General features: G+C 46.1%; 1 protein-coding gene across 1 annotated transcript in view; it reads right to left on the bottom strand.

Annotated features, from left to right (window-relative positions):
- The window catches only part of LMX1A (LIM homeobox transcription factor 1 alpha), a 177,886-nt gene extending 153,200 nt beyond the window's left edge, over positions 1-24,686 (bottom strand). The window contains exons 1-3 of the mRNA XM_027527042.1: positions 21,984-24,686; positions 21,131-21,228; positions 18,717-18,903 (exon numbers count right to left, since the gene is read on the bottom strand). Of these exons, the coding sequence (XP_027382843.1) occupies positions 18,717-18,903; positions 21,131-21,206 (263 nt within the window). The 5' untranslated portion in view covers positions 21,207-21,228; positions 21,984-24,686. The remainder of the gene's footprint in view (positions 1-18,716; positions 18,904-21,130; positions 21,229-21,983) is intronic.
- Between the last annotated feature and the right edge of the window lie 2,924 nt (positions 24,687-27,610).

Here is a 27,610-nt window from a genome sequence, read left to right as displayed (position 1 = left end):
AAAGGAATGGCAAACCACTTCAGTATTCTTGCCTTGAGAACCCCATGAACAGTATGAAAAGACAAAATGATAGGATACGGAAAGAGGAACTCCCCAGTTCGGTAGGTGCCCAATATGCTACTGGAGATCAGTGGAGAAATAACTCCAGAAAGAATAAAGGGATGGAGCCAAAGCAAAAACAATACCCAGCTGTGGATATCACTGGTAATGGAAGTAAGTCCAATGCTGTAAAGAGCAATATTGCATAGGAACCTAGAATGTTAGGTCCATGAATCAAGGCAAATTGGAAGTGGTCAAACGGGATGGCAAGAGTGAATGTCGACATTCTAGGAATCAGCGAACTAAAATGGACTGGAATGGGTGGATTTAACTCAGATGACCATTATATCTACTACTGCGGGCAGGAATCCCTTAGAAGAAATGGAGTAGCCATCATGGTCAAAAAAAGAGTCTGAAATTCAGTACTTGGATGCAATCTCAAAGACAAGAGAATGATCTCTGTTTGTTTCCAAGGCAAACCATTCAATATCACCGTAATCCAAGTCTATGTCCCAACCAGTAATGCTGAAGAAGCTGAAGTTGAACGGTTCTATGAAGACCTAAAAGATCTTTTAGAACTAACACCCAAAAAAGATGTCCTTTTCATTATAGGGGACTGGAATGCAAAAGTAGGAAGTCAAAAAACACCTGGAGTAACAGGCAAATTTGGCCTTGGAATACGGAATGAAGCAGGGCAAAGACTAATAGAGTTTTGCCAAGAAAATGCACTGGTCATAGCAAACACCCTCTTCCAACAACACATGAGAAAACTCTACACATGGACATCACCAGGTGGTCAACACCGAAATTAGATTGATTATATTCTTTGCAGCCAAAGATGGAGAAGCTCTATATAGTCAGAAAAAACAAGACCAGGAACTGACTGTGGCTCACATCATGAACTCCTTATTGCCAAATTCAGACTTAAATTGAAGAAAGTAGGGAAAACCACTAGACCATTCAGGTATGACCTAAATCAAATCTCTTATGATTATACAGTAGAAGTGAGAAATAGATTTAAGGGACTAGATCTGATAGACAGAGTGCCTGATGAACTATGGATGGAGGTTCGTGACATTGTACAGGAGACAGGGATCAAGACCATCCCCATGCAAAAGAAATGCAAAAAAGTAAAATGGCTGTCTGGGGAGGCCTTACAAATAGCTGTGAAAAGAAGAGAAGCAAAAAGCAAAGGAGAAAAGGAAAGATATACCCATTTGAATGCAGAGTTCCAAAGAATAGTAAGGAGAGATAAGAAAGCCTTCCTCAGTGATCAATGCAAAGAAATAGAAGAAAACAACAGAATGGGAAGACTAGAGATCTCTTCAAGAAAATTAGAGATACAAAGGGAACATTTCATGCAAAGATGGGCTCGATAAAGGACAGAAATGGTATGGACCTAACAGAAGCAGAAGATATTAAGAAGAGGTGGCAAGAATACACAGAAGAACTATACAAAAAAGATCTTCACGACCCAGATAATCACAATGGTATGATCACTGACCTAGAGCCAGACATCCTGGAATGTGAAGTCAAGTGGGCCTTAGAAAGCATCACTACGAACAAAGCTAGTGAAGGTGATGGAATTCCAGCTAAGCTATTTCAAATCCTGAAAGATGATGCTGTGAAAGTGCTGTACTCAGTGTGCCAGCAAATTTGGAAAACTCAGCACTGGCCACAGGACTGAAAGGTCAGTTTTCATTCCAACCCCAAAAAGAGGCAATGCCAAAGAATGATCAAGCTACCACACAGTTGCACTCATCTCACACGCTAGTAAAGTGATGCTCAAAATTCTCCAAGCCAGGTTGATACTCCAAGCCAGGCTTCGGCAATACATGAACTGTGAACTTCCAGATGTTCAAGCTGGATTTAGAAAAGGCAGAGAAACCACAGATTAAATTGCCAACATCCGTTGGATCATCGAAAAAGCGAGAGAGTTCCAGAAAAGCATCTATTTCTGCTTTATTGACTATGCCAAAGCCTTTGACTGTGTGGATCACAATAAACTGTGGAAAATTCTGAAAGAGATGGGAATACCAGACGACCTGATCTGCCTCTTGAGAAACCTATATGCAGGTCAGGAAGCAACAGTTAGAATGGGATATGGAACAACACACTGGTTCCAAATAGGAAAAGGGGTACGTCAAGGCTGTATATTGTCACCCTGCTTATTTAACTTATATGCAGAGTACCTCATGAGAAACACTAGGCTGGAAGAATCACAAGCTGGAATCAAGATTGCTGTAAGAAATATCAACAACCTCAGATATGCAGATGACACCACGCTTATGGCAGAAAGTGAAGAGGAACTAACAAGCCTCTTGGTGAAAGTGAAAGAGGAGAGTGAAGAAGTTGGCTTAAAGCTCAACATTCAGAAAACGAATATCATGGCATCTGGTCCCATCACTTTAGGAGAAACAGTGGAAACAGTGTCAGACTTAAGCTTTTTGGGCTCCAAAGTCACTGCAGATGGTGATTGCAGCCATGAAATTAAAAGATGCTTACTCCTTGGAAGGAAAGTTATGACCAACTTAGACAGCATATTAAAAAGCAGAGATATTGCTTTGCCAACAAAGGTCCATCTAGTCAAGGCTATGGTTTTTCCAGTGGTCATGTATGGATGTGAGATTTGGACTGTGAAGAAGGCTGAGTGCCAAAGAATTGATGCTTTTGAACTGTGGTGCTGGAGAAGACTATTGAGAGTCCCTTGGACTGCAAGGAAATCCAACCAGTCCATCCTAAAGGAGACCAGTCCTGGGTGTTCATTGGAAGGACTGATGTTGAGGCTGAAACTCCAATACTTTGGCCACCTCATGGGAAGAGCTTAGTCATTGGAAAAGACTCTGATGCTGGGAGGGATTGGGGGCAGGAGGAGAAAGGGATGACAGAGGATGAGATGGCTGGATGGCATCACCAACTCGATGCACTTGAATCTGAGTGAACTCTGGGAGTTGGTGATGGACAGGGAGGCCTGGCGTGCTGTGATTCATCGGGTGGCAGAGTCGGACACGACTGAGCGAGTGAACTGATTTTATTAAACGATGCATGACCTTTACCTTTGTTGTCATGGGGCCTACATTCTAATGGGGGGAACAATATATTGGCACAATAAGGTAAACTACAGCACATCCTAAACAGCAGCTGGAAAAAGGAAATACATAGAAGTTATGGGAGTGGCAAGTGTCGACGTGGGCTGCAATGTGAAATAACTGGATGTCTGACTAAACACATGAAGGAGGAATCAAACCTGGGGAGACTCAGGGAACGAACATTTCATTTCTTGCTTATGGTCCTTCCTCCCCTCTAGAAGGTAGGCTCCCTAGAGTCAGGGATTCTCTGCTAGTGTTCTCTGCTCTACCCCAAGTGCCTACGACAGTGCACGTAGAGGTACTCAACAAACGTTAGTTAAACAAGGGAAGCAAATGAAAGAGCTAAATTTACCTTTGGGCTGGCCAAAACTGAGGGTTTAGGGCCACAGTTCTAAATCTTCCTGAAAATATCAATACCCTTAATGAAACAGCAAATTTAAAGCAAAGAAAAAAGAAACCGAGTCAAGTTGGGGTCACCTTTAGAAGGGAAAGCTGAAAACTGACTATACATGAAAAACAATAATAATCTGAACTCCTACTTTTAAAAAGCCAAATAAGAAATGGGTTTTAAAAAACTCCAGCCTATCCAATACCAAAAAGGCTTTTAAAAGTAGAAAGGACCTTTGAATACAGGACTCCTAAACGCTGAATGGTCTATCAGTTAGGTTGTAGTTGAGGTACATGGAGACGGGGCAGGTAAGAGAAAAGCCACCAAACTGGGAAGTGCCAGCCACTGTGCCACACCACCCTCACCCTCGACTGCATTCCACATTACAGCCCTATGTACGCAGATCACTGTGCTCTGATGCCCTTGGGTTTCAAGCTGACCAGTCCATTCATTTATCACTCAGTGCTGAAGCCTGAGGTGGTGAGCCTGAGGATACAGGTTGGGTCTCCATGGAAATCAAGAGACACGATGCAGTTATCTGGCCACAAGTCACACCTCTGACCTTGCCCAGTGATCCCACTTATGTTCATCCTCAGTTACACAAAGGGACAGAATATGGTCTGTGTGTATCTGTGTTACAAGCCCAAGAAAGAGCAACTCAAAACACATGCTTCATGTTCAAGAAGGCTTCATGTTCAAGCTGACCCTGGAGGACGGACTGACCACCTGCAGCAGAATTACAGCATCAAACCAAGGCCCTGGATGCAAATTTCTCCATCAGCTTCTCCTAAAAACACTATTTAATTCTAAGAAAGAGTAAGTGCTATCTGGATGGGAGCCACAAATGGTTGGAGGGTCACAGGCAGGACATCTTCTCCCTCTGTCTTGTCCCCAGAATTAGCTCAATCTGGTAAAAAGTCAGGAATATGAGTTCCCTGGATTCCATGGCATGTGACTTTAGTGATGGTTGGTCTTACCACATTACAGGTAATACGAGCTTCAGAACCTTCTTTCCTCTCTGATTAACCAGCAATGTCAGAGTGAAGCTGAAATCACTTCACTGAAACAGTTCAACCTCTACAATACCGCACATCATTAAATTTTCAAAGGAGTTTGTTGGGAAAGTTTTTTTAATCCTTTAATAATTGAGTTGGGGGAAAGAGGCCAGTGATGAAGAGTGTTTACCTGAGCTGATATTAACTAGGTTTGGCTACTAATGGCTTTCCAACAGTCCCACTGTGTCCATGTTGCCATTTGAAAGAGTACATTCCATTTGGCACTTGCCCTTTCATTGTCAACAGGGAAACTGAAAAAACAAGGCACATGAAGTACTGCAATTTGTATTTCAGTTCTCCACCCAATTCTCCTTCCTAGCACCACTGAGCTCGGTTTAAACTGAGCTCTTACAACAAGTTGACAAGTAGAAAAATTCATCCCGTGAATCTTTTGGCTGTCTGTGATATCACATAAGCCATCATTGATATATTCTCCACTGAATTTACTAACCACAGAGGCAAAGCCATTGGAAAATATTCAGCCTCCTTGATAGCACCAATTTTAGTTTGATTCCCTTCTAAGTTAAGAGGTCTGGCCCCTTATGACCCTGTCACCTTTTCTCTTCTAGGGTCACATAGGTTTCAACAGTCCAGGAAGGATTCCCACTTAACCACACACTGGTCTTAAAACTTCTTGTCAAAAACATTCCCGCTCACCTGTGCCACATATCAGGCAATGTGTGATCATGCTCCATAGCTCAGCGAGCTCGAGAGGTACAGTTGCTGAGGTCAGTGGGAAAATCTCAAAATGGTGAAATGATTTGCCCAGGCCCACCCAGACAAACAGGGGGCAAAGGAGGGACTACAGCTCCAGGATTCCAAAAACCCACTGTTTTCTCCTAGGTCACTCTAGCCTCCAATCTGGGAAAGCTAACATACGAATCAACCATGTGAATAAGACTGTAAAACAAATGATAGTGAGTTAGGGGACCAGGCCACCGTGGTATGGTCAATAAGGAGGACAAGGTCCCCATCCAGGGCTCCCTTCTCTCTCCTGAGAATTACAAGAAGCAAAAGCCCTTCAGTGGGCAGGGGTGTGGACTGGTCTAGTTGCCAAGCACAACTGACTAATTCCTTTCCTGGGGAGACATACACTCCTGTCCTGGGGAATCAGACACCCACTGTGCACCTGTAACCAAACAGAGATCTGCATGGATGAGGAGCAGAAACAAGGAGATGGTGGACAACTGAGATTTACACTAAGACAACTGGGATCTGAGGCAGGACTCGAGCTGGAGCCCCACTCCACCACCCCGCTGCTACCCCTTGGCCCCTGAACCAGGCTGACCTTGGAAAAGAAGCTATGTGGGAGGGGGCAGTGGCCACCTGATGAGATATCCTGAGAAGCCATGGGGAGCAGAGCCACCTTCTGCTGGCCTCTGTTCTGTGGTGATCAGTTCTGACCAATCCAGAGAGAAACGCACAAAAGGACAAAGGAAATGAATGGCTGGAAGAGACCAAAGCAGGGATTCAGCATGTGCTCTGGGTGTATCCCTGCCCCTGCCCCCTCGCTTCTCTTCTATCAGCTGGAGGCCCCTCTCTCTCCTGGATCCTCAACCTCCTCTTTTTCCTGGAGAAACTCACCTTAGCCATCATGTAGCCTCAAGATTACCCCATCTTCCCAAAAGAGTTGGCCATCACTCCCTCTACTTCTTCCTTTTCATTATAAAACCCACTAAAATGCTGTCCTGTTCCCTCCAAGCTTCTGACAGAGCTACTCTTGATAAACTTACCAATGGCTAACCAAAAGCAAATCAGTGGCCCTCCTTTTAAAATTCCCCACCTCTGCTCTGTCCTCCAGAAGCCCACTCACCCTGGTGTTTTCTCCTGTATCCATGTCATTTCATCACAGCCTCTTCCAGGGCTCCTAGAATGCCAGTGGCCCCCCAAAGTTATACCCTGGGCCCCTTCTCACTCTGTGTAGTATCCCCTTGGGCACTTCTCATATTTATTTGATAATATATCCTAAAGCTGTTTGTCCAGGCTAATTTCTAGATCTTCTTTCGCAACTGTCTCCTGGACATCTCCACCTAAATGGTTCACATTTCCATTCACACTTCAAGAGCTAGTTAACATATCACCTCTTCCATGAAGCCTTTTCAACAATCCCAAGCAAGCCATTCATTGATTCATTTATCCACTTAACCAAAATATATTTGTCTAACAAACAGATATTATTTGTCAAGAACCATGTAAGATGCTGGAGATACAGGAGTTAAAAAATAAAACAAAAAGAAGGTCCCTGCCCTCATTACTGAGCTTATGGCTCAGTAATACAAACAATAGTAAACCAACAAATAAATATGTATTTCAAATTATGATAGGTACTATAAAGATAATGAACAGTAATATAGAACCAAGGGATTTACCTAAACTGGTGCTTAGTCTCACTGGCCATGCCTCTCATAAAACAAGTTTACTCTTCTCTCTAGTCTCCGTTAATTTATATCTCTAAGCAGTCTCTGCCAGATTGTTAATACATCAGTGCTTTGTTTTATTCACTTTTACATTTCTGGCACATACAAGAATTTAATAAGTCTGTCTGATGATTAAAGGGATGAATGAGTCATTTAATTAATGAACCAACTGTTTATAAGATTCCATTTAATTCTAAATTTGAGAAATCCACATACAACTAGGTAAAGCACATTCCAATTGGTGGCATATCACCCGAAATCTCTAGTTTCATTACCCGCCAGTTTACAGAGATTAAAATCAGACATACATTTCATCTCTATAAAATTGACTGGAACTATTTTTAAGAGAAACAAGTGTCAACAATGGTGAGAGAAATAATACAATCCAGGAATACTTAATTTCCTCAAAACACAAGGTTCTAGGATCCCTTCTTCGATCCAGCCAGGCCAAGTGATAAACAAGAGGGAGTGAACAGTTCTGGAAACCAGCCTCACATCGGGGCACAGTGGGCTCTTTCCTAGCTGAGGCTGGGGCTTGTTTGAAAATACAACACAGTTTAGAAGAAAACTTGGAAAGGGTTATCCGAGGAATGGATGGACAGCTGTTGGCTGGTCCCAATGGAAGTATGTCTGGAAGGCTCCAGATCTGATGGTTAACAGTTCTGCTGCCAAATGTGCAGACAGGCTCCCAGAACAAAAGTCACCAATAGCAAAGTCTGTGAGCTAGAGAGGAGGATAAGGGATGTGAGTCTCCCTCTGTGTCATTCTTCCCATGCGGAAGAACAGGGATGCTAGCGGGTCAGTGGAGACCAGTGCAGATGGGATGGGATGGGAGAGGAGGGATGGGCAGGATGGCTTTGCTTTGGCAGAAGAGTTTGATAAATAGGAATGACGAGTGTACACTAGCAGCTTTCACACACACACACACACACACACACACACACACACACACACAGGCATTCCCCAAATCCAAAAAGACTTCCTTTAGAACCACAGAATGTATAAACAGCTGACTGTCGGAAAGCTGCCGGAAAGCTCAAGTATCTAGCAGGTGGGGACTTGTTTTCCAAGAGCTGGTTCAATAGGACAAACTGAGAATTGTGATCTCACAGGGGTGTGAACACCAGAATTCAAGGAGCAGATGGTGTGATTTAGTGGAAAGGTCACTGAACCTGAAGTCAGAGGCTGTGGAGAGCATCCTAGCTTCTCTCTTTACCAACAGCATGACCCTGGGTAAGATCTTAACCTCGCAGAACCTCAATTTCCTCATCTACAAAATGCAGGGTGGCGCGGGGAGCCTCTCCATATCTACCTTCTTAAATTGCTGTAAAGTCTGATAAAGGTAATATCTGTGAAGGTTCTCTGAAAATTGAAAAATATACATTTTTCCCACCATATCCTTTTATGGCATTTTCTATGAGACAATCATTAATCTGCTTTATAAACATTAACCCAAAATGACCTTAAGAGGTCAGTACAATTTTTTATTTCCATTTTATTGAATTATAATTGACATATAGCAGTGAATATGCTATAAAGAACCTGTCTGCAGGAGATAAGAGACGAAGATTTAATCCCTGGGTGGGGAAGATCCCTTGGAGGAGGGCATGGAAACCCACTCCAGTATTCTTGCCTAGAGAATCCTATGGGCAGAGAAGCCTGGTGGGCCACAGTCCATAAGGTTGCAAAGAGTCAGACACGCCTGAAGTGACTTAGCACGCACACAGGCAGTGTTTAAGTTTAAGGTGTACAACATAATGACCTGACTTAAACACATCAGAAAAAAATTACCACAATAAATGTGGTGAATATTCATCATCTCATATGGATACAAACTTTTTTAAAATAGGAAAAATAGTTTTCCTTGTTACTCTTAACAATGTTCATATATAACATATAGCAGTGTTTGTCTTATTTATTATATCGTGCTTCATGTCTCTAGTGCTAATCTATCTTTTAACTGTAAATTTGTAAGGCTGGTACTTATCCCCATTTTAAAGAGAGAAAACTCATCCCCATGCACAGAGAAAGCATGACCTCAGTCCAAGGTAACACAGCTAGTGAGCAGCAGAGCAAGAATTTGGTCCCAGACACTCTGGCTCCAGAGTTTATGCTCTTAACCACGAGACTGTGTTGAGTTATTATACACAGCTCCTAAGAATATGCATTCTTTTACTCATATTAAAAAACCAACAATAATAATACCCAAGCATATATAGTTCTCCACATTTCACCAAGAGGTTTTCGAAGTTCATTATCTTTTTTAATTCTCACAACAACTCTATGAAGTTGTTATTATTCTATTCCTTTGTGTGGATGAGGAAATTGTGGCTTGGATATCACTCGACAGTGGGACATGTGTTCCAAATTATTTTTCCAGTAATGGAGAGAGCTGTGGAGTGCCCAAGCCATTCATATTCACCTGTCCAATCCTCTCCCATCTATGGACATGGACTTCTAAAATCGAAGATCCCAACCAATAACAGAACAAAAAGAAAATAAAATCCAGAAGAAAAGGAGTGGGTGTGGAATCACGGCTGGCCTCACATACAAACAGGAAAGCGTCTGACAAAGTGATACTTGCATTCTGCCCAAAATTATCTACTGATCCCATTCTAGGGCCTAAAATTCTACCATAAGATAGTTATTCCTTTGAGAGAACACCCTTCCAGTTAAAAAGTACCTTTGGAAGGTCCACATTATCATGTATATCCCAATGTGATATTTCATAATATCCTCTCCATTTTGACAGCTAGTGGAGAGTAGGCTCTAACCTGCATACGGCATAATTTGGGAATTAAAAGGTCATAAGATGGGTTCAGAGTATAAGATAAGCAAGAATGCAAGGCTGAGCTGAAAGTTGAGACCCTGAAAATGGGGTTGGAAAACCAGTGCTGTGGTTGAATTGGGGGCTTCCAGTTACACAGATCCCCAGGGGAAAGGCAGGTGTGGAGACCAAGCACAAACGCGCGCAGGGAAGGGTCTCCTGGGATGCTCTTCCCCTTTAGATTTCCAAAGCTACTTCAGGCACCACCGAGGAGGCGCTACCACGACATCATCCCAGTAAGGCAGCAGGCTGTCACCACGCAGGCACAGGGAATCCGTGCACAACAGGAATCCCTGCTACAACGCGAGGAGGGGCAGGGGAGAAGCGGTGGGGGGAGCCAGCAGCAGGGGAGGAAACTCTCGACGGTTGTGTTAAAAAGGATTTGTTCCACTGTCAAAACCAGAAAGCTCTCCCCAAGAGCCAGCTTTAGGGAAGGAAGCCTGAAACGACAGAGGGGAAGAATTATTATGGAGGCCCTTTGGAAAGGGGGTTGAAATGAAGAAGGGAGCAAGCTGCAAGCAAAAGGCAGGTGCGGCTGTACAAGTCCACCTCTGGACAGTGGCAGCCGGCAAGGCCTGGGTGTCAACAGAAACTGGGCTCTAGTGCCTCTGTTGGGTCCCGATCAAAAGAGACCCCAAAGCCACCCAACTCCCTCGGGCAAGGACAATCCTCTAAGTTTTGCCTATTCCTGGTTCTCCCCAGCAACTGGGAGAGGGCCCCATGACTACCAAGCTCCCCCAAACTGTACGAGCCACACCTTGACCACTCACCTGCCCATTCCCCTTTCTGGGCCCCATCCTATCCGCAAAGACATCAACCTCCTCTCCACCCAGGAGCTGGGGGCCCCCAGCCAAGCTGGCATCAGCTTCCACTCAGGTTCAGTCCTCAAACAAAGACATATTTGGACCCTCCTGCAGAGACAGGGGGAACCGCTTCTGAGCCCAGAGGGAGCTGGCCTTAATCTGCTGCACAGTGAATGACAGCAATGTTAAGAATGAAAATATGGTTTGGGGGATAGTCCCCAGGAGCCCAACATTTTGGTATTTAAAGGAACTTTAATGAGCTTAAGAGGCTAATCTGGAGTTCAGGAGGGGGTGTTTTGTTTTGTTTTGTTTTGAAAAATCCTTTTAAAGGTTCCTGAGGCTGGAGAGGGAGGAGGCAAGAGCATTGTGAGTCAAGGAGTGGCTATGGTATAACTGAAAGGGATGATGGGAGGAGGCTGCTCTAAAGACCCCTTCTCACTGCAGCAGCAGTACTTGGGAGATACAAGATGATTCTTTCCAGGTGGAGAAGTGTGACAACCCGAGAAGTAGCCAAAAAAATTGAGCGTGAGTACACGCTATGAGAATGCTAGCCAGGCTTCTCACCAAATGACTCCTTGTCCTGGTTTATTGGTGACAACATCAGACTCAGGCACATCTCTGACACACCGAAAAACATAACGCAGCATCCATGAAAGTGCCAGGCACACTCAGAAAGATGTTCAGGGTCCCCTAATTGGTCACCCAGACAGTGTGGTCATGAGATCACGCAAACCTGGGCATAACGTCCCTCACCAGCTGCTGCAGTTGAATTCTGCTCCCATAACTGGATGGACCGTTATTTTGTGCGTCTAAAAGACAAAGTTGTTTCCTCCAAGTGAGAAAAATTAAAAGAGGATTCCTAGGAGGCACTAGTTGTAAAGAACCTGCCTGCCAATGCAGGAGATACAAGAGACGTGGGTTTGATCCCCGGGTCAGGAAGATCCCCTGGAGGAGGACAAGACAACCCAGTCCAGTATTGTGGTCTTGAGAACCCCATGGACAGAGGCACCTGGCAGGCTACAATCCATAGGGTCACAAAGACTCAGACATGACGGACACGACTTAGCACATACACATGCAACAGTCCATAAGGATAAGGTTGGCCTGGCAGAAAAATGAGGCCATGATGAGATGATATTTAAGAGTCCTCACGTGCCTTCAAGAGTCAAGTTAGTAGAATTCCACAGGACATAGGGGAGTGAAGGGGAGGCTGAATGGGATGCAGCTAGATGTGAAGTCAGATATAGCACATGGTCCATTCCACGTGCTATTCCATGTGCTGAATGTCAAAAGTATTTTTTTTTTTAATATTAAGAGTTTAACTGGCCCATCAGAAAATGTTTCCAACCCATAGTGGCCAGATATCTAGCCAGGGCTTGTCCATTACAGGGTAATGATGATAAAACACAAATCTAACAGGGTGGAAAGCCACTGGAGGCCTGAGGAGTCAGAAAAGCCAGACATATTTACTGTTATCCAAAAATAGGATCCCCCAACTGGAATCTTGAAAGGCTAGAAGAGACCAAACTCTTTCATGTGACTTTAGTTAAGGACGAGGAAAAGCACAGTCCACTCTGTATTTTTAGTTGTTATGACATTATGGTGCAATAATGGGGAGTCTGGCAAGGGCTTCATTAAATTCTGGCTAATCCGAGCATGGCAGCCAGGTGACAAGCCCTACAGATAATCTGGTTGCCTTGTTCACCACTGAAAAGTATAGCATGGAAGTCGTTTTTTTAAATCCTCTTTTAACTACCCAGATGGGGCTATTTGCGATGGGACCATGTATACCCAGAAGGTAGGAAACCAATGCTGAGCCACAGTTGTATTCTTCCGATAACGTCTTCACTAATACTTCAGTGTTTCTGCTGCATTCCAATTGCATCTGCTGTCTAATGCCAAAAGAAACTTAATCCCTATCCTAAGTCTCATTTTATTTATTTTCAGTAGTGTGAAAACAAACATGCAGTAAGATTACAGTGTTTACACCTCGTTTTTAGCTGATATAGCTCTAATCCTCCTGCTAATTAATGCCAGGGCCAGAGCAATTTTATTAATTTCAACTTGGTTAAAAATATAGAGACAGATAATTGTGCTTGACTAAAATAACAATTTGACATTTGGAAGGTGTTCACTTCATTTCAGCAAGACAGTTGGCTAGGTTTCATTTAATATATGACAAAGAGACACAACGCTGCAGCTGACATTGGTTAAGGATAACACGACTAATTCTAATTGTGATGAATTGGCTAAACTGTCCCACATCGCGCTAGTCGTGGAGGAGATGAAGGGGGAAAATGTAAATTACAAGGCACACCAAGTTTCTCTGTCAGTTTCAGAAACAAGCACCAAGGGGAAAGGGCCTCTTTCCTCCACTACCTTTCTACATTTGGCTCCTAAAATTACCAACTTTCCCAAATGGAATCTGAAAAGACTGCAAGCAATACTGTTCTATAATTGCTAAGAAACTTTCCGAAAAACATATAGGGCATTCGTTCCCTAGGGGGAAGCCTCAGGTTATGCTGGAAATAGGACAGGACTATCCCATACAGGAAACTTTCTGCTTCTTTTGGGGGTGGGGGAGGCACTCATCACCCCACACAGTCCCTAATCTTCCTTATCCCATCCTGTAAGTGGCTTACCAAGAACTCTCATCTGAAGAGGCGGGCATGTTAGAAAGATGTTAAAAAAAAAAAAAAATTCAAAGCATTTAAGTACAGCTAAGATTTCATAGTTAACTCAAATTATTTTTAACTCTTTCTACGGTGGCTGTGATTGTACTTTACCCGCCATGGTCCGTTTCCCAGTACTGTACAATATACTTAACAATCAACTTAATATGGATTATTTTGAACTTGATATAACACAACAATGACATCTTGTATACGAATTTACCCCAAGATGCTTTAATAAATTCCTGGAAATATAATGAGTATTTTAAATTCTTGTCTATTTTCTCACTTCTGAACATTAGAACCCAAATCATTTCTTTGACCATAAAAAATAATTAGCTGATAATTTAATGAAGGGAATTGTTCTCATTAGAGAAACAGTAGCTACTCATTAACTTCAAAAAACCCTCCAAGAAATAAAAGCAACAGTGAAGAGGGCTTTCTAAAATTAGTAACAGTATTTGGGGTCACACAAAAGTTATAAATAAGAAAAATGAAACTAAAAAGCAACACAAACAATGAATTATCAGAAGAGCTCTTGTCACTGAAATCTGAACGGCAAAAGCAGCTCCTTAGCTGGGTGGATGACAAAATCCCAGAATTCTATAGTATGCAAAACTGAGTTGAATAAATAACTTTTTTTTAATGTGCTCAATTTACGTTAAGGATAAAAAGAATCCCACAAGCCTACTCTGAAAGGAAATGTTCATATCTAATCCCCAGAATACTATTAATATCTACTCCTACTCTCTAATTTTCTTTCAACATTTGAAGTCTGAGATTCAGAAAATCCTACCTAGGGACCAATTCATATAAAAAGAGAAAACACCTCTGAACAAAGACTGTTTCCAATCACCCTTTAAATAAAAAAAGAGATAAGTCAGCTTGCACAAACACAGTCGCAGACCATGGACAATGCTTATCCCAAGCTAAGAGCCCCCTGCAATTTAATGCACACATCAATTTAATACCTAGCTGTGTTTGATTTTTATATGCCTAAATTTTACCATGCCAGGCATGGGGCCAACAGAAGATGAAGTAAAAATCTAACAACTGCCTCTGTAATTTCATCTGCGGGCTCCTTTTATGAGGAACTGATGTCCAATTTTAATCTCCAAGTAATGTCACGGTAATAAAACCAAACTAACTCTCCTCCCTACACACCTCCTACACTACCTTGATAAAATCCAATATTAGTCCATTACTGATCCTAATAGAGATCATTACCTCAGCCGTTTTCTCCGTGGGGCTGCCAATCAGCAGGTCAAAAGAAAGATACAGAGAAAGTTCTAATGAGGGATATGCACCTCACTTCATTGGAGTCCCTTTCTTCAGAAAAGTTGGTCTGCTCCAAAAGAAGGGGGGGGAACATGGACTGGCCCTCTGAGAGAAGGTTTCCCAAGACCTGCGATTTGCTGACATGTGGGGAGTTACCATGCTATAAGAGGAGCCCTGATGACAGCAATACTATCCCACACTGCTCCTAGGATGTCCAGAACAATCTAAGGGATGATGATAAACTTCATATGTGAGGGGAGAGGGCCCTGCCTGACACACAGAGCCGCCAGACACATGAAAGAAACAATATAAATTTGATTTAAATGTGGGATCTCTTCCAGAAGCCTTAATTATCTATTGTATCACCACAGTCCTGTTAATCAGCAGCCTCTCCTGTCTCCAACTTAAGTCCAGCTACAGTATTTGTCTGGAAGACATTCAGGGAAAACTCCAAACTAACCAGATCCTGGAGGACTCAGTTAAATAGGGAACAATAGTTATACAAGTAGAAGTTTCCCCAAGCTGAAAAACACTTTGGTTATTTGCTAACTTTCAAGAACTGTCACAGACAGTTGAGTCCAACGTTTAAGCGTTCACACCTATAACACCTGAGTTCTACGTGACAGGACGCTCCTTCAGCAATTCTGTGCACGTATCATCCCACTGAACTAGCCATTTTTCTTTGATGGCATGTCATGCACAATAAAGGTCACCTCCAGTTCTTAATTTCTGGATATTCATATATCAGTTTTCTACACTCCAACTTTAAATGCTTATTTGTTTTGGATGCTGAGAAGATAAATTATTCCTAAGAGTGTCATAACGTATGAGACAAATATTTAACGAAATGCCCTGAAGTCCTCAAATGGATGGTTGTACGTCTAAAATGCCACTGTCGATTCAGTTTTTAAAAATTAGACAAATGTGGTGTTTGACATCAAGAAGATGTAACAACTAGTTGATAGAGTAGAATTTTCACATTTTAACTGGCTGTCTGACACCATGAACAGGCAGTTCATAATTCAAATGCAAAAGTGCCCAACAGTCAGAAATGTACATACAAATGGCTGACATAAATATGATAAGGCCACTGTGTCAATATGTTTATGAACTCCACTGAAGACTGCACATTAGCTATATGGTTTTTTTTAATGTGTAAAAATAGCATTTGAACTTCATTTATTCTAGAGACAAAGGCACCGCCTGAATTTCATTTCTATGAATTGTTCCATAATTCACCACTAGTGTTGTCCTACAGCTTTAACTTCTATCTTAATTTCCTCTCCGTTCGCCTTGGCTAGGCCTCAAATTTTTAAAAAGATTCTAGGAAAAAGGCAAAAACTATCTTTATAAATGCATTTGTGAAAGAGGAAATGTGCTCTGTTTTATGACTATTATCTAACACTAAATTGCATCCCCCAGAGGATAAATTTCTTCCAGACAACTTCTATTCAATACTTAGTCCTATGGTCTAAGTAGAGGTTTACAATAAATACTCAATAGCTAGGATAATATAGGCTATAAGCCTCCTGAAGGCAGGCTTTGAGATATTTTCTCAGTATTTTCCCATCACCAAGTCTACTTCCTTGCCTGTAGAAGCTCAAAGAGCTTGCTGAATAAAGGAAAATGTCTTGAGCCTAATTTTAAAACAAACAAACAACCCCCCACCCTTCCCATTTTACAGCAACTACCATGAAGGCTAATGCCATTAAGATTATCACATATACTACATCCCGGTTTGGTTGAAAGAAGAATGGGATATGGATGGAGGGCAGTGGAGAAAAACCGTAATAAAATTAAAAGACAATGGCGGCGCTGGGCACACACAAGTGCTGATGGTGAGCAAAAGAGATAAGCAACTCCATTTTGGACATCTGTGTTAAAATCAAAATTAAAAGCCCTCATGGTAACATCAACACCTCTCTGAACAATGTAGCTCACACTACTCTGTAAAATCTTCTTGGTTCTGGCCAACAGCTGGCAAGTTGATCCCTGCAATTTTCCCTTTGCAGAAATAGCTTTGTGCAGGAAGAACTGACCCTAGTGGGCTAATAAGCCCCAAACCGCCGCCAAACCTGGGAGGCTGCAGTGAAGGGACATTGCTGTGTTAAGTACTTTACAACAACTGTTTCTTCTCCTCTTGACACAGCCTGACTTCCTTAAAGAAGATTTGACTGGCCAGACAGCTGTGTTGACCCGTAAGCCTTCTTTGATTCGTGATTTTTTTTTCACAAACAGAATAGAAATTCACCACCCAAATCCTTTCCTAAGCTCCCATACTTTTGAATTTGCTGGTGTTGTGCCTGAAGGATGTGGACATTTCAGTAATCTATAAGCACAAAGATAAAGATTGGGTCTACGCAATCCCAAAACTTTCAGATGGCAACGGGGGCGGGGGGCGGGGCGGGGGGGTGAGCAGAAGCTTTATCCAAAGGTGGTACTTTAAGTTGTGTGTGCAAAATTTGCTTTTTTACCTAAAAGTCGCACTTTTCACTCAGACACTAGGGCAATGAACAATCAAGACCAGATACAGGCACATCTTTTTAAAAAATGTACAACTATACCCAATGTTACCACTTTGGGTAATGGTGATGTGCTTCTCCCCTTATTTCTGTATTGCTCAACTCATTCAAAATCAGACCTCTATTTTTTGTGTGCTGAAAAATGTAGTTATCTTTTCAAAACAAAGCAAAATGTCCAGTACTCCATCCACATAGGGGTAAAATGCAGGAATACTGTATCAAAGGAGTGTGAGTAGCAGAAAGAATTTCTGTGTGTGGTCACTGGATCTGATGACTTTGTCAGTTTGCAGTAAACCTCAGAGGCAATGCAAAAAAAGAAGATATTTCTGTTCTCTCTCTGAGCTTTTCTGTGTTATACTGAGATTTTCCCTGCACACCTCATTTCATGGTGTGTTTTTAATAACATCATAGGAACTGTTTTTCATGAACACTAAACCTCCCTTGATTTTCCTCATATACTGCTGTCCCTTTGATTCACCAGTGACAAATGCGGAATTTTCCTGCGCACGTGCCCCCAGGGCACTCCGTCACTTATACCAGTCCAGAGTACAAAAGCAGAGGCCTCCTCCGTTTCAGCCATTTTTCTTTGCTTCAATACCCTCCACGTTTCTGTCAAGTCAGTGTCCCCATTATTTAGCCATTTTTGACCCGGAAAAGTAGTGTCTCCCCACCCCACCCTCTGCTTAGCTTTACTAAGCAACTCCAGGGCGGGCCTGGCCAGAACCAGCAAATCCTTCAAACTTCCATTCCCCAGTGTCATCCAGGCTTTAGACATTATGAAGATCTAGAATTGAAATAGTCCACTTCCCTAAATACCTGGTTCGTAACTCTCCTCATCACACACCAGAACGTTCATGTCGACCGGCCAAGACCGGTCCATGTCGAACCTGCCGAGCGGCAGAAACGCACCCCCAGACAGGAATTAGGGAGATGGCAGAGGATGGAAGACGTGGTCTGGCTGCCCGTGTGGCCCGAGGGTTTTGGAAAAAACGGTGTAAGGGGTAGGGAGAATACAGGGAGCGAAAAAGCCAGCAGGGTGTGCGTCGCCTCGGAGTTCAAAGGAGCAACAGCGCTGTGCCTGAAGCTCAATCTGTTGGGGACCCCAGTGGACAAAGTTAAGGAAGGAAGGAGCACAGGGCATCCAAGCTGTGGGACTGAGACTGCCTCAGCTCTGCGCATAAGCGTCTGGGTGGCACAGACAGGTGGGTAAGGTGGAGAGGGAACCGGAGAGCAGAGGTGGGCCACTGGCAGCTCCGCCCCCCCTCCCCCGCCCCCAGGGCACCCCAGTGAAGCGGGGAAGGGAAAACAAGGTCGATGGGATGGGATAGGAGTGTCCACAATGGAGTGTCCTCGGGGGAATGGCCAGGTCCAGAAAACTGGACGAGCAGACTATAGAGAAAGCCATCCCTTGGCGCTTCTGTCGGGCCCCAGCCGCTACCGCGCCCATGGGCGCAGTCCTCCGCTGCCCCGGGGAGCTTACAGGATGGAAGAGAATGGGCACTTGCGTATCTGAGCACGCGGGTGTATCCTGCACCTTCCAGAAGCAGATGAGGGGTAAAGAAGGACAGGGTCTCCCGCGCTCGCTGATGCTGTGTGGGGGAGGCGATCCGAGGCGCGGGCACTTACTTCTCATAGTCATACTTGCAGTAGAGCTTCTTGTCCCGGTAGAAGCAGGTGGTCTCCAGGGGCTCTTTGCAGGAGGCACACTGCACGCACTGCTCATGCCAGAAGCTGTCGTTGAGCCGCAGCAGAAACCTATCCGAGATGACCCGTTGACAGCCCTCACAGACAGACTTCGGGCTCACCGCTCTGCCTACAGCAGCAACAGACGTCCACCGATGAGCCGCGCTGGCCCAGCACCCCACCAAACCCAGCCGGACCCTCTACAGATCCATCACTCCACACTCACGGATTACCCCCACGGGCCCCACCCTGGAAAGCCCCCTGCTAAACATCCAAGCCGAGATTTGGAGAGCACAACAAAATCAAACAAAATAGCATTTCTGATAAACAGGGACTATTTGGGAAGGTTTTAAATTCTACCAGGGGAGGGGGGAGAAATCAATAAGTTGCCTTTAATTATCAAACCTATCCAGGTATGCACAATCCTGCACACCTCATGTAAAAATCAGCCTACAAATAAATTTGTGCTCCCAGGTTAATCAGCTAGTCATCAAATAATTCACCATGCTTGTCTCCATTGTCTATGATTAAAACTATGAGTGTGTAAAAATAATTCTTTCTGTTGTTGTTTGGTTTTATCCTTTGCTAAAATGCAATTTTGTTCTATTTATTTGGAGGAAAAGTTTATACATTTTCTTTGCTTCCTAAAAAGTCCCATGCCTGCAAGAAAATACCATTCCCGCCCTAGGCAAACGGTATTGTTCAAACCAAAGAGCCCCAAACTGCTGGATGGCCCGCAAATTGCAGATGGGTTTTTTCATAATTAAGAAACATCAAAACGGAGAAAAGGGGGGTGGGGGGAGTAAAGAATCAGGACTCCAAGACACTGCAGTGTCGGGCCAGTGTTCCTGGAATCAGGCGAGCTTAGCAGCCACGAAAGAGGGCTAAACCAAACCCAAACCGACTCAGAGGGAAAAGGACTCTTCTCAATCCTAACCTTTGCACTTGCGTCCGTTTTGTTCCTTTAGTTTTCGGGTGCGGGTTGGGAGGGTTAGTTTTGTTTTTGTTTTTAGGGTTGTGGGATGCTCGGCCACCTCTGTCACTTTGTCGGCACGTTTTATTTAGAGAAGGCTTTGTTCCCCGGTAACAATACTTTTGCGAGAGATGTCCCAAAGGGCCTGACGCTTCCCGGTTTCCCTGCTACACTTGGCCCCTTTCCCCTTAGGAGACACGGCTATCGGCTCAGGAGCGGGCCCAGTCACCTTGGGATTCAGGCAGGCAGTGCTAGAGGTAGCGAGCTCTTTAAAATGTTTCCTATTTTTTTCTGCCCTGTCTCGGCATCTAGGGCCGCGACCCCGGGCACAGAGAGCGGACCTGAGGCGGGCAGGGCGCACCGGACTCGCCGTGATGCCCGCTGAACGCTAGCCCTGACCCTCCGGGGCAGCTCTGATTCTCTGGCTCTTCCGAGGCTGTATGGAGTCGGGAAGTTTCTGAAAAGGCGGTCGAAAGAGGGGAACGCGGTGCACGCGATTTCGTTTCATCTGGGGAGTTGGGGGGCGGGGTGGGGGGAGGATATCCTCTCTCAGTCCGGTTTCTCCAGCCGAACTGTCTCATCCTCCGCCTACACCCCTCTCTAGCTGTTCCGAGTTAGGAAAAGGGGCAAGAAGTTTAAATGACAAAACGAAACCCCGCTCCCCCGCTAAAAAAAATTAAAACACCCTTCACCAAACTTGAAAAGCATCGAGGGCGGCAAGGTGGGAGTGAGAATCCCTGGCTTCGGTTCGGTTTGACCCGCGTATGGGTTGAGGCCCTGGGTTCGCCGCTCCTCCGTAGTCACTGCGAAGGGACTGGGGAGACCCAAGAGGCAGCGGGACCCGCGAGACGAGAGATCCGGCACCAGTTAATTAAAGCCGAGGCTAGGGCCCCGCCGCGCGGGCTAATCCCCGCGATGCGCTGCCCACCCGCCCGGAAAAGCCTCTTGGCGGTGCTCGAGGCTGAGACTGGGGCTGGAGTTGGAGGCAAGAAGCCGTCTCGAACTTGGGTGCTTCGGACCTCGGGTTCGTGTGCTCATCCCTAAGTCTCCGAAAAGAGGGCGGCGTTTATGAGATGTCGATCAGCTCTATGATTAAAAATCCATCCTTGGGTATTTTTAATCACTTGCCATTCAAATGCCCGCGAGCAAGCTCGCCCGCCCCTCGCGGCTCTGGGGAGTTCGGTGCCCGGCGCAAGAGGCCTGGGGCGGCTGGTCGGTTTAGGGTGGGAAGGACCCACAGGTTCTGACAGATAGGGAGTAAGCTCAACTGAGTGTACGAAGCGGGGCGCTAGCTCCCCTACTGCTGTGTCCCAGCGAGCTGGACGCCAGAGCTGGGGCGTGGAGGAAAGACTGTGCGCCCGAGGCGCACGGCCTGAACACTCACCCAGCAGCGAGGAGAAGGAGGCCGACGTTTCGATGGCGCTTTGGAAGTTCTCCTCCATCTTCAGGCCGTCCAGCATGTTCGGACCGCGCGGGGAGGACCTGTAGACGAGAGGAAACGACGCTTTGGGCGTCTGAGCCCTTCAGGACGCGGCACACGCAAGCCGCCGCACTCCTGGGAAAGGACGGAGGGAGTGTCCAGGGTGACCAGAACGAGCTGCGAGGGTAGAATTCAGCCAAGAGAAATGTGGGCTAGGAAGAGAGAAAGCAGTCACAGCGAACTGCTCGGACTGATCTGATTTCATTCGAAGCCAACGCGTTAAGTACTTAGGCCTCCGCCCCCCAACTGCGTTTCTCCTGCCCCTGTCCCCCACCCCCTCACCAGGTCCCCAGCCCCAGGTTTCCCCACCCCGAGTTCGACTCCGCCCCAACCTATACCAGTCAGGGCCCTAGGGATGCCTCGGCGGGAACCCAGCTACTAGTGTAAGAGATAAAGGAGTGGGTAGTTTCCCTCGCGGGGCCGAGCCCAGGCACGCGGAACTAAGAGGTCTACAGTCCGCGCCCAGACCGGCAGCGTTGCGTCCCTCACCTGCCCCGGCCGAGAAGGGGCAGAGCAAGCGATCCGGAGAGCGTCCCGCCAGCTCCCAAACTCGGGGCGCTGGGATCTGCCAGGAGCGTGCGGGGCGCGCAGGGAGGTCCGCCCGCCGGTCGGCCGGTGCAGGGAACGTCTGCAGGAGCGAAGAAGTCGCCTCGGGGAGGAGCGCGGCTGGCCCTGCTCACACTTGGATGCATTTCAAATCAACTTTCAGAAACACGCCCGCCCGAGCTGGAGCCTAGGAACAGGCAGCCTTCCTTACCTGATGGGTGAACTCGCTCCCCGTGGCAGGAGCCAAAAGAAGTTGCCGAGCGCTGCGGGAAGCTTCGGCAGGGGGAGGCGCAGGCCCTCGAGGCTGCAGCCGGAGCAGCCGCCCCCGGCTCCGGCGCGCCCGGGAGGGAGCCGAAGCGAGCGCCGGCCCCTGGCTCCGCTCCTCGGCGCGCCCGGGCCGGGCCGGGACGTGGCCGCGGGCGGCCGGCCTTGTTGGGACGTCCTGCCCGCTCGCGTCCTCCTCGGGAGGAGAGGAGGGCCCGATGCTTCTCCCGGTCTAGAGCGAAGGCGGAGGCCCAGGGTCCTGGGTGCGAGTCGGGCCCTGCTTGGCTGGGGCGGATCCGGCCGCTTCTGACAGGGACCGCGGCGCTGCGTGCGCGGCGGAGGGAAGGGGGTGGGGTGCGCAGGGAGGGGGCTGGGAGCGCGTCCCGTGGAGGGCCAGCGGTAGTCCCTTCCCAGCCCCGCGGCGCAGCCCAGCCTCGCGGCCACCGCCGGGTGAGCTCCTCGGCCGATGCTGTCCTCCCGGGCACGCAAAGTTTCCTCCTCTCCACGTGTACTGCTACCTCTGGCCGCGCTGACGCCGCTGCTGCCCGTGGCTCCGCGCCCCCGCTACGTTTTCGCTGAGATCTCGCCGCCACCTGGACCGCGGCGCCCGCACACTGGTTCCGCGGCCGCTCTCCAGCCACCGCAAACCTCATGAGCTGCGAACAAGGCCAAGAAGCAATTTGCCGCGCGTGGCTGCGGGACCCTGAAGCTCAGAGTTCTTCAAGCCCCTTCTTGGTCACCCGGGGCCCCCACACGTTCCCAACTTCCATTGGGCTGGAAACGCCGTTTACCGTTTCAGTTCGAAAGCCTCTCAAGGATGGGGTGTGCAGATGCCATAGGATCCAAGGCCAGAACTTGAATCATGCTCCTGGGAGCGACTACATGGGATCTGACCCCAAGGCGACGAGCTCCGAATACCACCGCGCAGGAAGTCAGCTAAGGGGGCATTCTTAGCGGAGCAAAGTATCTGGGGGTGGGGTGGGGAGAATGTTAATTCACTAAACCTCCTAACCCTAGCCTCCGGTGGTAGAACTTTAACCCCTGTAGGAGCAGAAACTGTCTCCTGTGTATTCCAGGAGGTTAGCACAGTTCTGCGTCCCAAGTAGATGCTAATTAAGAAAGAAAAATCGTGACGCCGCTAATACTTAACCGCATATTTCTTTTGTTTCAGTCTTGGTCACACAGTTAACTCATTTAATCTTCACAACAACCCTATGAGGTGGAGACATTATCCCAATGTTAACAGGCAATGAAAACAAAACACTGAGGGCGTCTGAATACTACGGGAAGGTTCCATTCAGTGGGGTTCTCCGGGGGCCCCTCATGTCTGAACTGAATAGAAGTGAATTGCCATTGCCACGCATTTTGGCACGTCGAACCTGAGCAGAGGAGATGCCACTGAACAAGCGTTGCCTATTACCTGCTCCAAGGACAGGACAGCTGTCTTATTTTTAAAGAAAAAGTAGCGGCAGCGCTTGCTGCAGTGTGCTTAAGGGCAGTGACCCCACTGTAAGTGCGCTAGGCCAGTAAGGGCAAGCCAAACACTGAATATCACTTCAGAGAAGGCAGGGAAAAGGGCAAAGAATTTAATGCTTTACATTTGAACGTTATTTTACACTATTCAAGGCCCTTTCACACACGTGATTTTGCTTGATCTTTACAACAAACCTGTGAGGTAGCAGAACAAACAGTTTTCTCCATTGTTTCAGATGAATCTTTAGGGCTTAGCAAGGCTGGGAGATTTCTCTGATGTTGCCCAGATGGCTAGTGGCATGTCCCCTGACACCAGTCCTTTGTCCTTTCTGTCACCTCATGTAGAGCAAGAGGTGGAAAAAAAAAAATGTGTATGAATTACAAGGATTCTTAGGATAATACATAAAATAGAAGTTAGGGAAGAAAAAAGTTTAGGCAAATACAATCATAAAGAATATTTTTAAATGCCCAGCAGAGTTTTGGTTTCACTGAAGGTCTTGAATTTGTGAAATATGTTAACCAGTGATGAGAATATTTATGTTAGAGGATATCCTGAAAGTGGGTAGATTCTCATTGCATCTGTGGCCCAACTTTTTCAAATGGGCCTTGTATCTGGAAAGTGGCCGATTAGTGTAGATTACCCAAGGATTTGGTGGGGATGTTTTTCCCTAGATGGTTCTTGGGCATCTGGCAGGATGCAGATGTGTCTGATAATACATTGTAAGTCATAGGGTCCCTGATGCAAAGCCAGGCACATATATGTGATCAACAAGCAGTTGACTGATGGATGAGGGATGCACCCACCCTTTGGCAGGGAGAGGGAGCGCCTCAGTAAAGGTGAAAATACAGCGGGTCAGGAGTCAAAGGGCCTCAGTTCCATCCGCACCTCTGTCACTAGGTCGGTTGCAGCATCAGTTCATTTCTCTGGCCAACAGTGCTTCCCTTTGAAATGAGAGGGCTATATTTTTGAAATATGGGCTGTAAAGCCCTCATAGTCTAAAGTTAATGTAATCAGACTACCTTTGGACAGCGGGATGGGCAGTAGAACCAGTATATCCTTATCATGTGCTTTGCAGAATCTAAGTGTAGACTCACTGATATAAGTGAGGTGTCTAAACCAATACAGATAGCAGTAGCAGTGCTTAGTAGCCAAGTTGTGTCTCACTCTTTGCAACCCCATGGACTGTAGCCCACCAGGCTCCTCTGTCCATGGGATTCTCCAGGCAAGCATACTGGAGTGGGGGGGCGGGGTGCGCCATCTCTCCAGGGGGTCTTTCCGACTCCAGGATCGAACTCACATCTCCTAAGTCTCCTGTTTTGTTAGGTGGATTTTCCACCACTGAGCCACCTGTGAAACCCAAACCAAGAAAGATACACCTTGTTTATTCAGAATTTTCTCTTGTATGATTTATCTTACCTCTGCCAATGAATTAGAGATCATGAATCCCACTCCTACACCACATTCTTTCACTGTGGTCTTAATCCACTCAGTGACATGAATGAGTGAACAGGCATATTTCTATTTGTGAACCATCCTTTTTTGCCTTGTGTTTTCCAAACACTATTATTTTACCTTTTTAATGAAAAGATAACACAGAGCCACCATTCAGAAGCTCTTTATGAAAAATAAGCCAGGTTCTCCCTTTTATCAGGAAGAAATATTTTTTTCCAAGAGTTTGTCCAAGTGGGGGTAAACAGACATTAGAAGAGACATCCCAAATTACAGACTTTTTGAATTGGAAGTGACCTTAAGGCTCATCAGGTCCAACCATTCCATTTATATGGTCAAACTGCTTCCCCTAGAACTGCCACCTCTGGTCCCTTGATTGCTTAGAGCCGGCCACTCACAATGTCAAATCCTAGTTCCAAAATCTGTCATATGTGGGCAGAGTAGTCTTCTCCATCCAGTTCACTTTGCTCTGAACCTGCCCCAGTTTTTCTCTATCTCTCATAAATTATGACAGCCAGACCTGTTGCAACTTTCCAGCGATCCTGTGTTCCGGGCCTCATCTCCTTCCTCTGGCCATAAAACACTCATTAGCACAGTCAGATTTTTTGTTAGCCTTTTCAGGGGCTGGTCACTGTTGATTCAATTGCTCAGTTCTGTTCCATACAGGCTACTGATCAGCCACATCTTCCCCAGGTTACAATTATACTGTTGGTCTTTGGCCTCAAGTGTGGAAACTTACTTATCCCTGGTAAGAGATAGGCAGCTGTTCCAAATATCAGAAATCTTGCAACTTCAAAGCTGTGTCGTAAGCCTGGTGGTCTGCTTTCAGGAGAAAATGTGGAGCCCTTGCCAGGCTGGCCTTCCAGCTGCCATCATTGGTGAAAGTGGAAGTGAAAGTCGCTCACTCATGTCCAACTCTTTGCAACCCCATGGGCTATACAGTCCACGGAATTCTCCAGGCCAGAATACTGAAGTGGGGAGCCTTTCCCTTCTCCAGGGAATCTTCCCAACCCAGGGGTCAAACCAGGGTGTCCTGCATTGCAGGCGGATTCTTTACCAACTGAGCTATCAGGGAAGCCCAGGGCAGACAAAAGCCAATGAATGAGGAGTCACCATGGGGCTCCAAGAAGGTGCGCAGGAGCCTTGTAACCTGGGGGTACATCTTTCAGTGGGAGGTGACCAGATCCCGTTCAAGTCCTCTCCCATCATCTGTGTCCAGTCAAGCAGTAGTCTGCAGAAGATGGGGTTGAGACATTCAGACCAGTTGTGGAGCTACCGCCTTTCTATGACCAAAAAAAGAGATCGGCACAACCATACTCCTGAATCTTTGTGGCTGAGATTGGGAGAGAGGACTGGACCCACGCTTGGTGAGAGGGAGGCAGAAAGCAAGGGAGAAGGACGTCCGGCTACAGAGTGGAGGTGACAGGAACATATTTTTTTACTTTCCTTTTCTTGCTCTCATTTCTGTGTTTTATTAAGGGAAACACAAAGGGAAAATTGTGTTATTTGTTAAAAAATGTCAAAGTGCATTTCAAGCAAGAGGAAAAAAAGCAGACACATTACTGCCTAGACAGGAAAGGCAATACGCTGATGCTAAACGGGGCAGCCAGAGAGGAGTTCGGCAGGGACACACTGCAAACGCACGCTCTCCTGACCTCCAGGGTCTTTTCCTGGGACCTTCCTGGCCCCACATGGACAGGAACATGTCTCGAAGGAGCTGGAGGACCAGGTGCCTTGGGGCTTTCTGGGGTGAAAGGGAGCATCCCAAATCAGCTGCTCCAAAAGAAGGGAAATCAGGTGATGTCCGAGCCAGGTTCTTCCATCAACATGATAAGGACAGCCCTGGACACAGAGGAGACTCATCCAGGCTGACAAGGCACCATTTAAAGCATTGCACTCTTTGCATCTTATAATAGGACCATATACATGCCCACTTTATCTCTGTCTTGGTCTATGAGCTCTTTCAGAAAAGGATCCATATCAGATTCAGCTGTGTTTCTCCTGTGCCTGAGTGAGGCTTATGCCCTAAAGTTTTTGTATATTCCATGGCATAACTGAGTGAACTGGAAAGAACATACCTGGGCTTTGGGAACAGAGTGGGCTGATTTCAGATTTGTAAATGGTTTAATCTTAAATCACTCAATCTCTCCATTTTCCAGTTTCCATACCTCTACAAGGAGAGGAATAAAATATTCCTCAAGAGTTGATAGAGATGATGGATCTGGTTAACGTGATGTTTCTGTCTCACTCTAACTCCCCATGAATGAGCAGATACAGTTTCTCAAGGAAGGTTATTTTCACCTTGCCCTGTCTACATGAGCAAACAAACAGGAGCCATACCAGGGTTTAGACAGCCTGCATGTGTCTAATGACAGCAGTTGTCACTGGGTGATTGATATATTCCTGTGCTTGGGGTAGGGGGTGCTCTCTGGCTAAGGGGATACAAGGTGATTACAGAATGGGTCCTGGGGTCACACAGACTTAAGGTCGAGCTTAATCCTGCCACTTAGGATGAACCTTGGGTAGGTTTCTTTATCTCTCCACACCTTAGTTTCCCCATTTAATAAATTGGTGAAATAATTGAGTTGTTTCTCTGTGTGTTAAATGAAAAATACATACAAAATACCTACCATAGTGACAGGCACACAGTG

Source organism: Bos indicus x Bos taurus, chromosome 3, assembly GCF_003369695.1.
Source record: "Bos indicus x Bos taurus breed Angus x Brahman F1 hybrid chromosome 3, Bos_hybrid_MaternalHap_v2.0, whole genome shotgun sequence".
Lineage (NCBI taxonomy): Eukaryota > Metazoa > Chordata > Mammalia > Artiodactyla > Bovidae > Bos > Bos indicus x Bos taurus.
The sequence above is the reverse complement of the archived record's forward strand: the minus strand, read 5'-3'. Positions and strand labels throughout refer to the sequence as shown.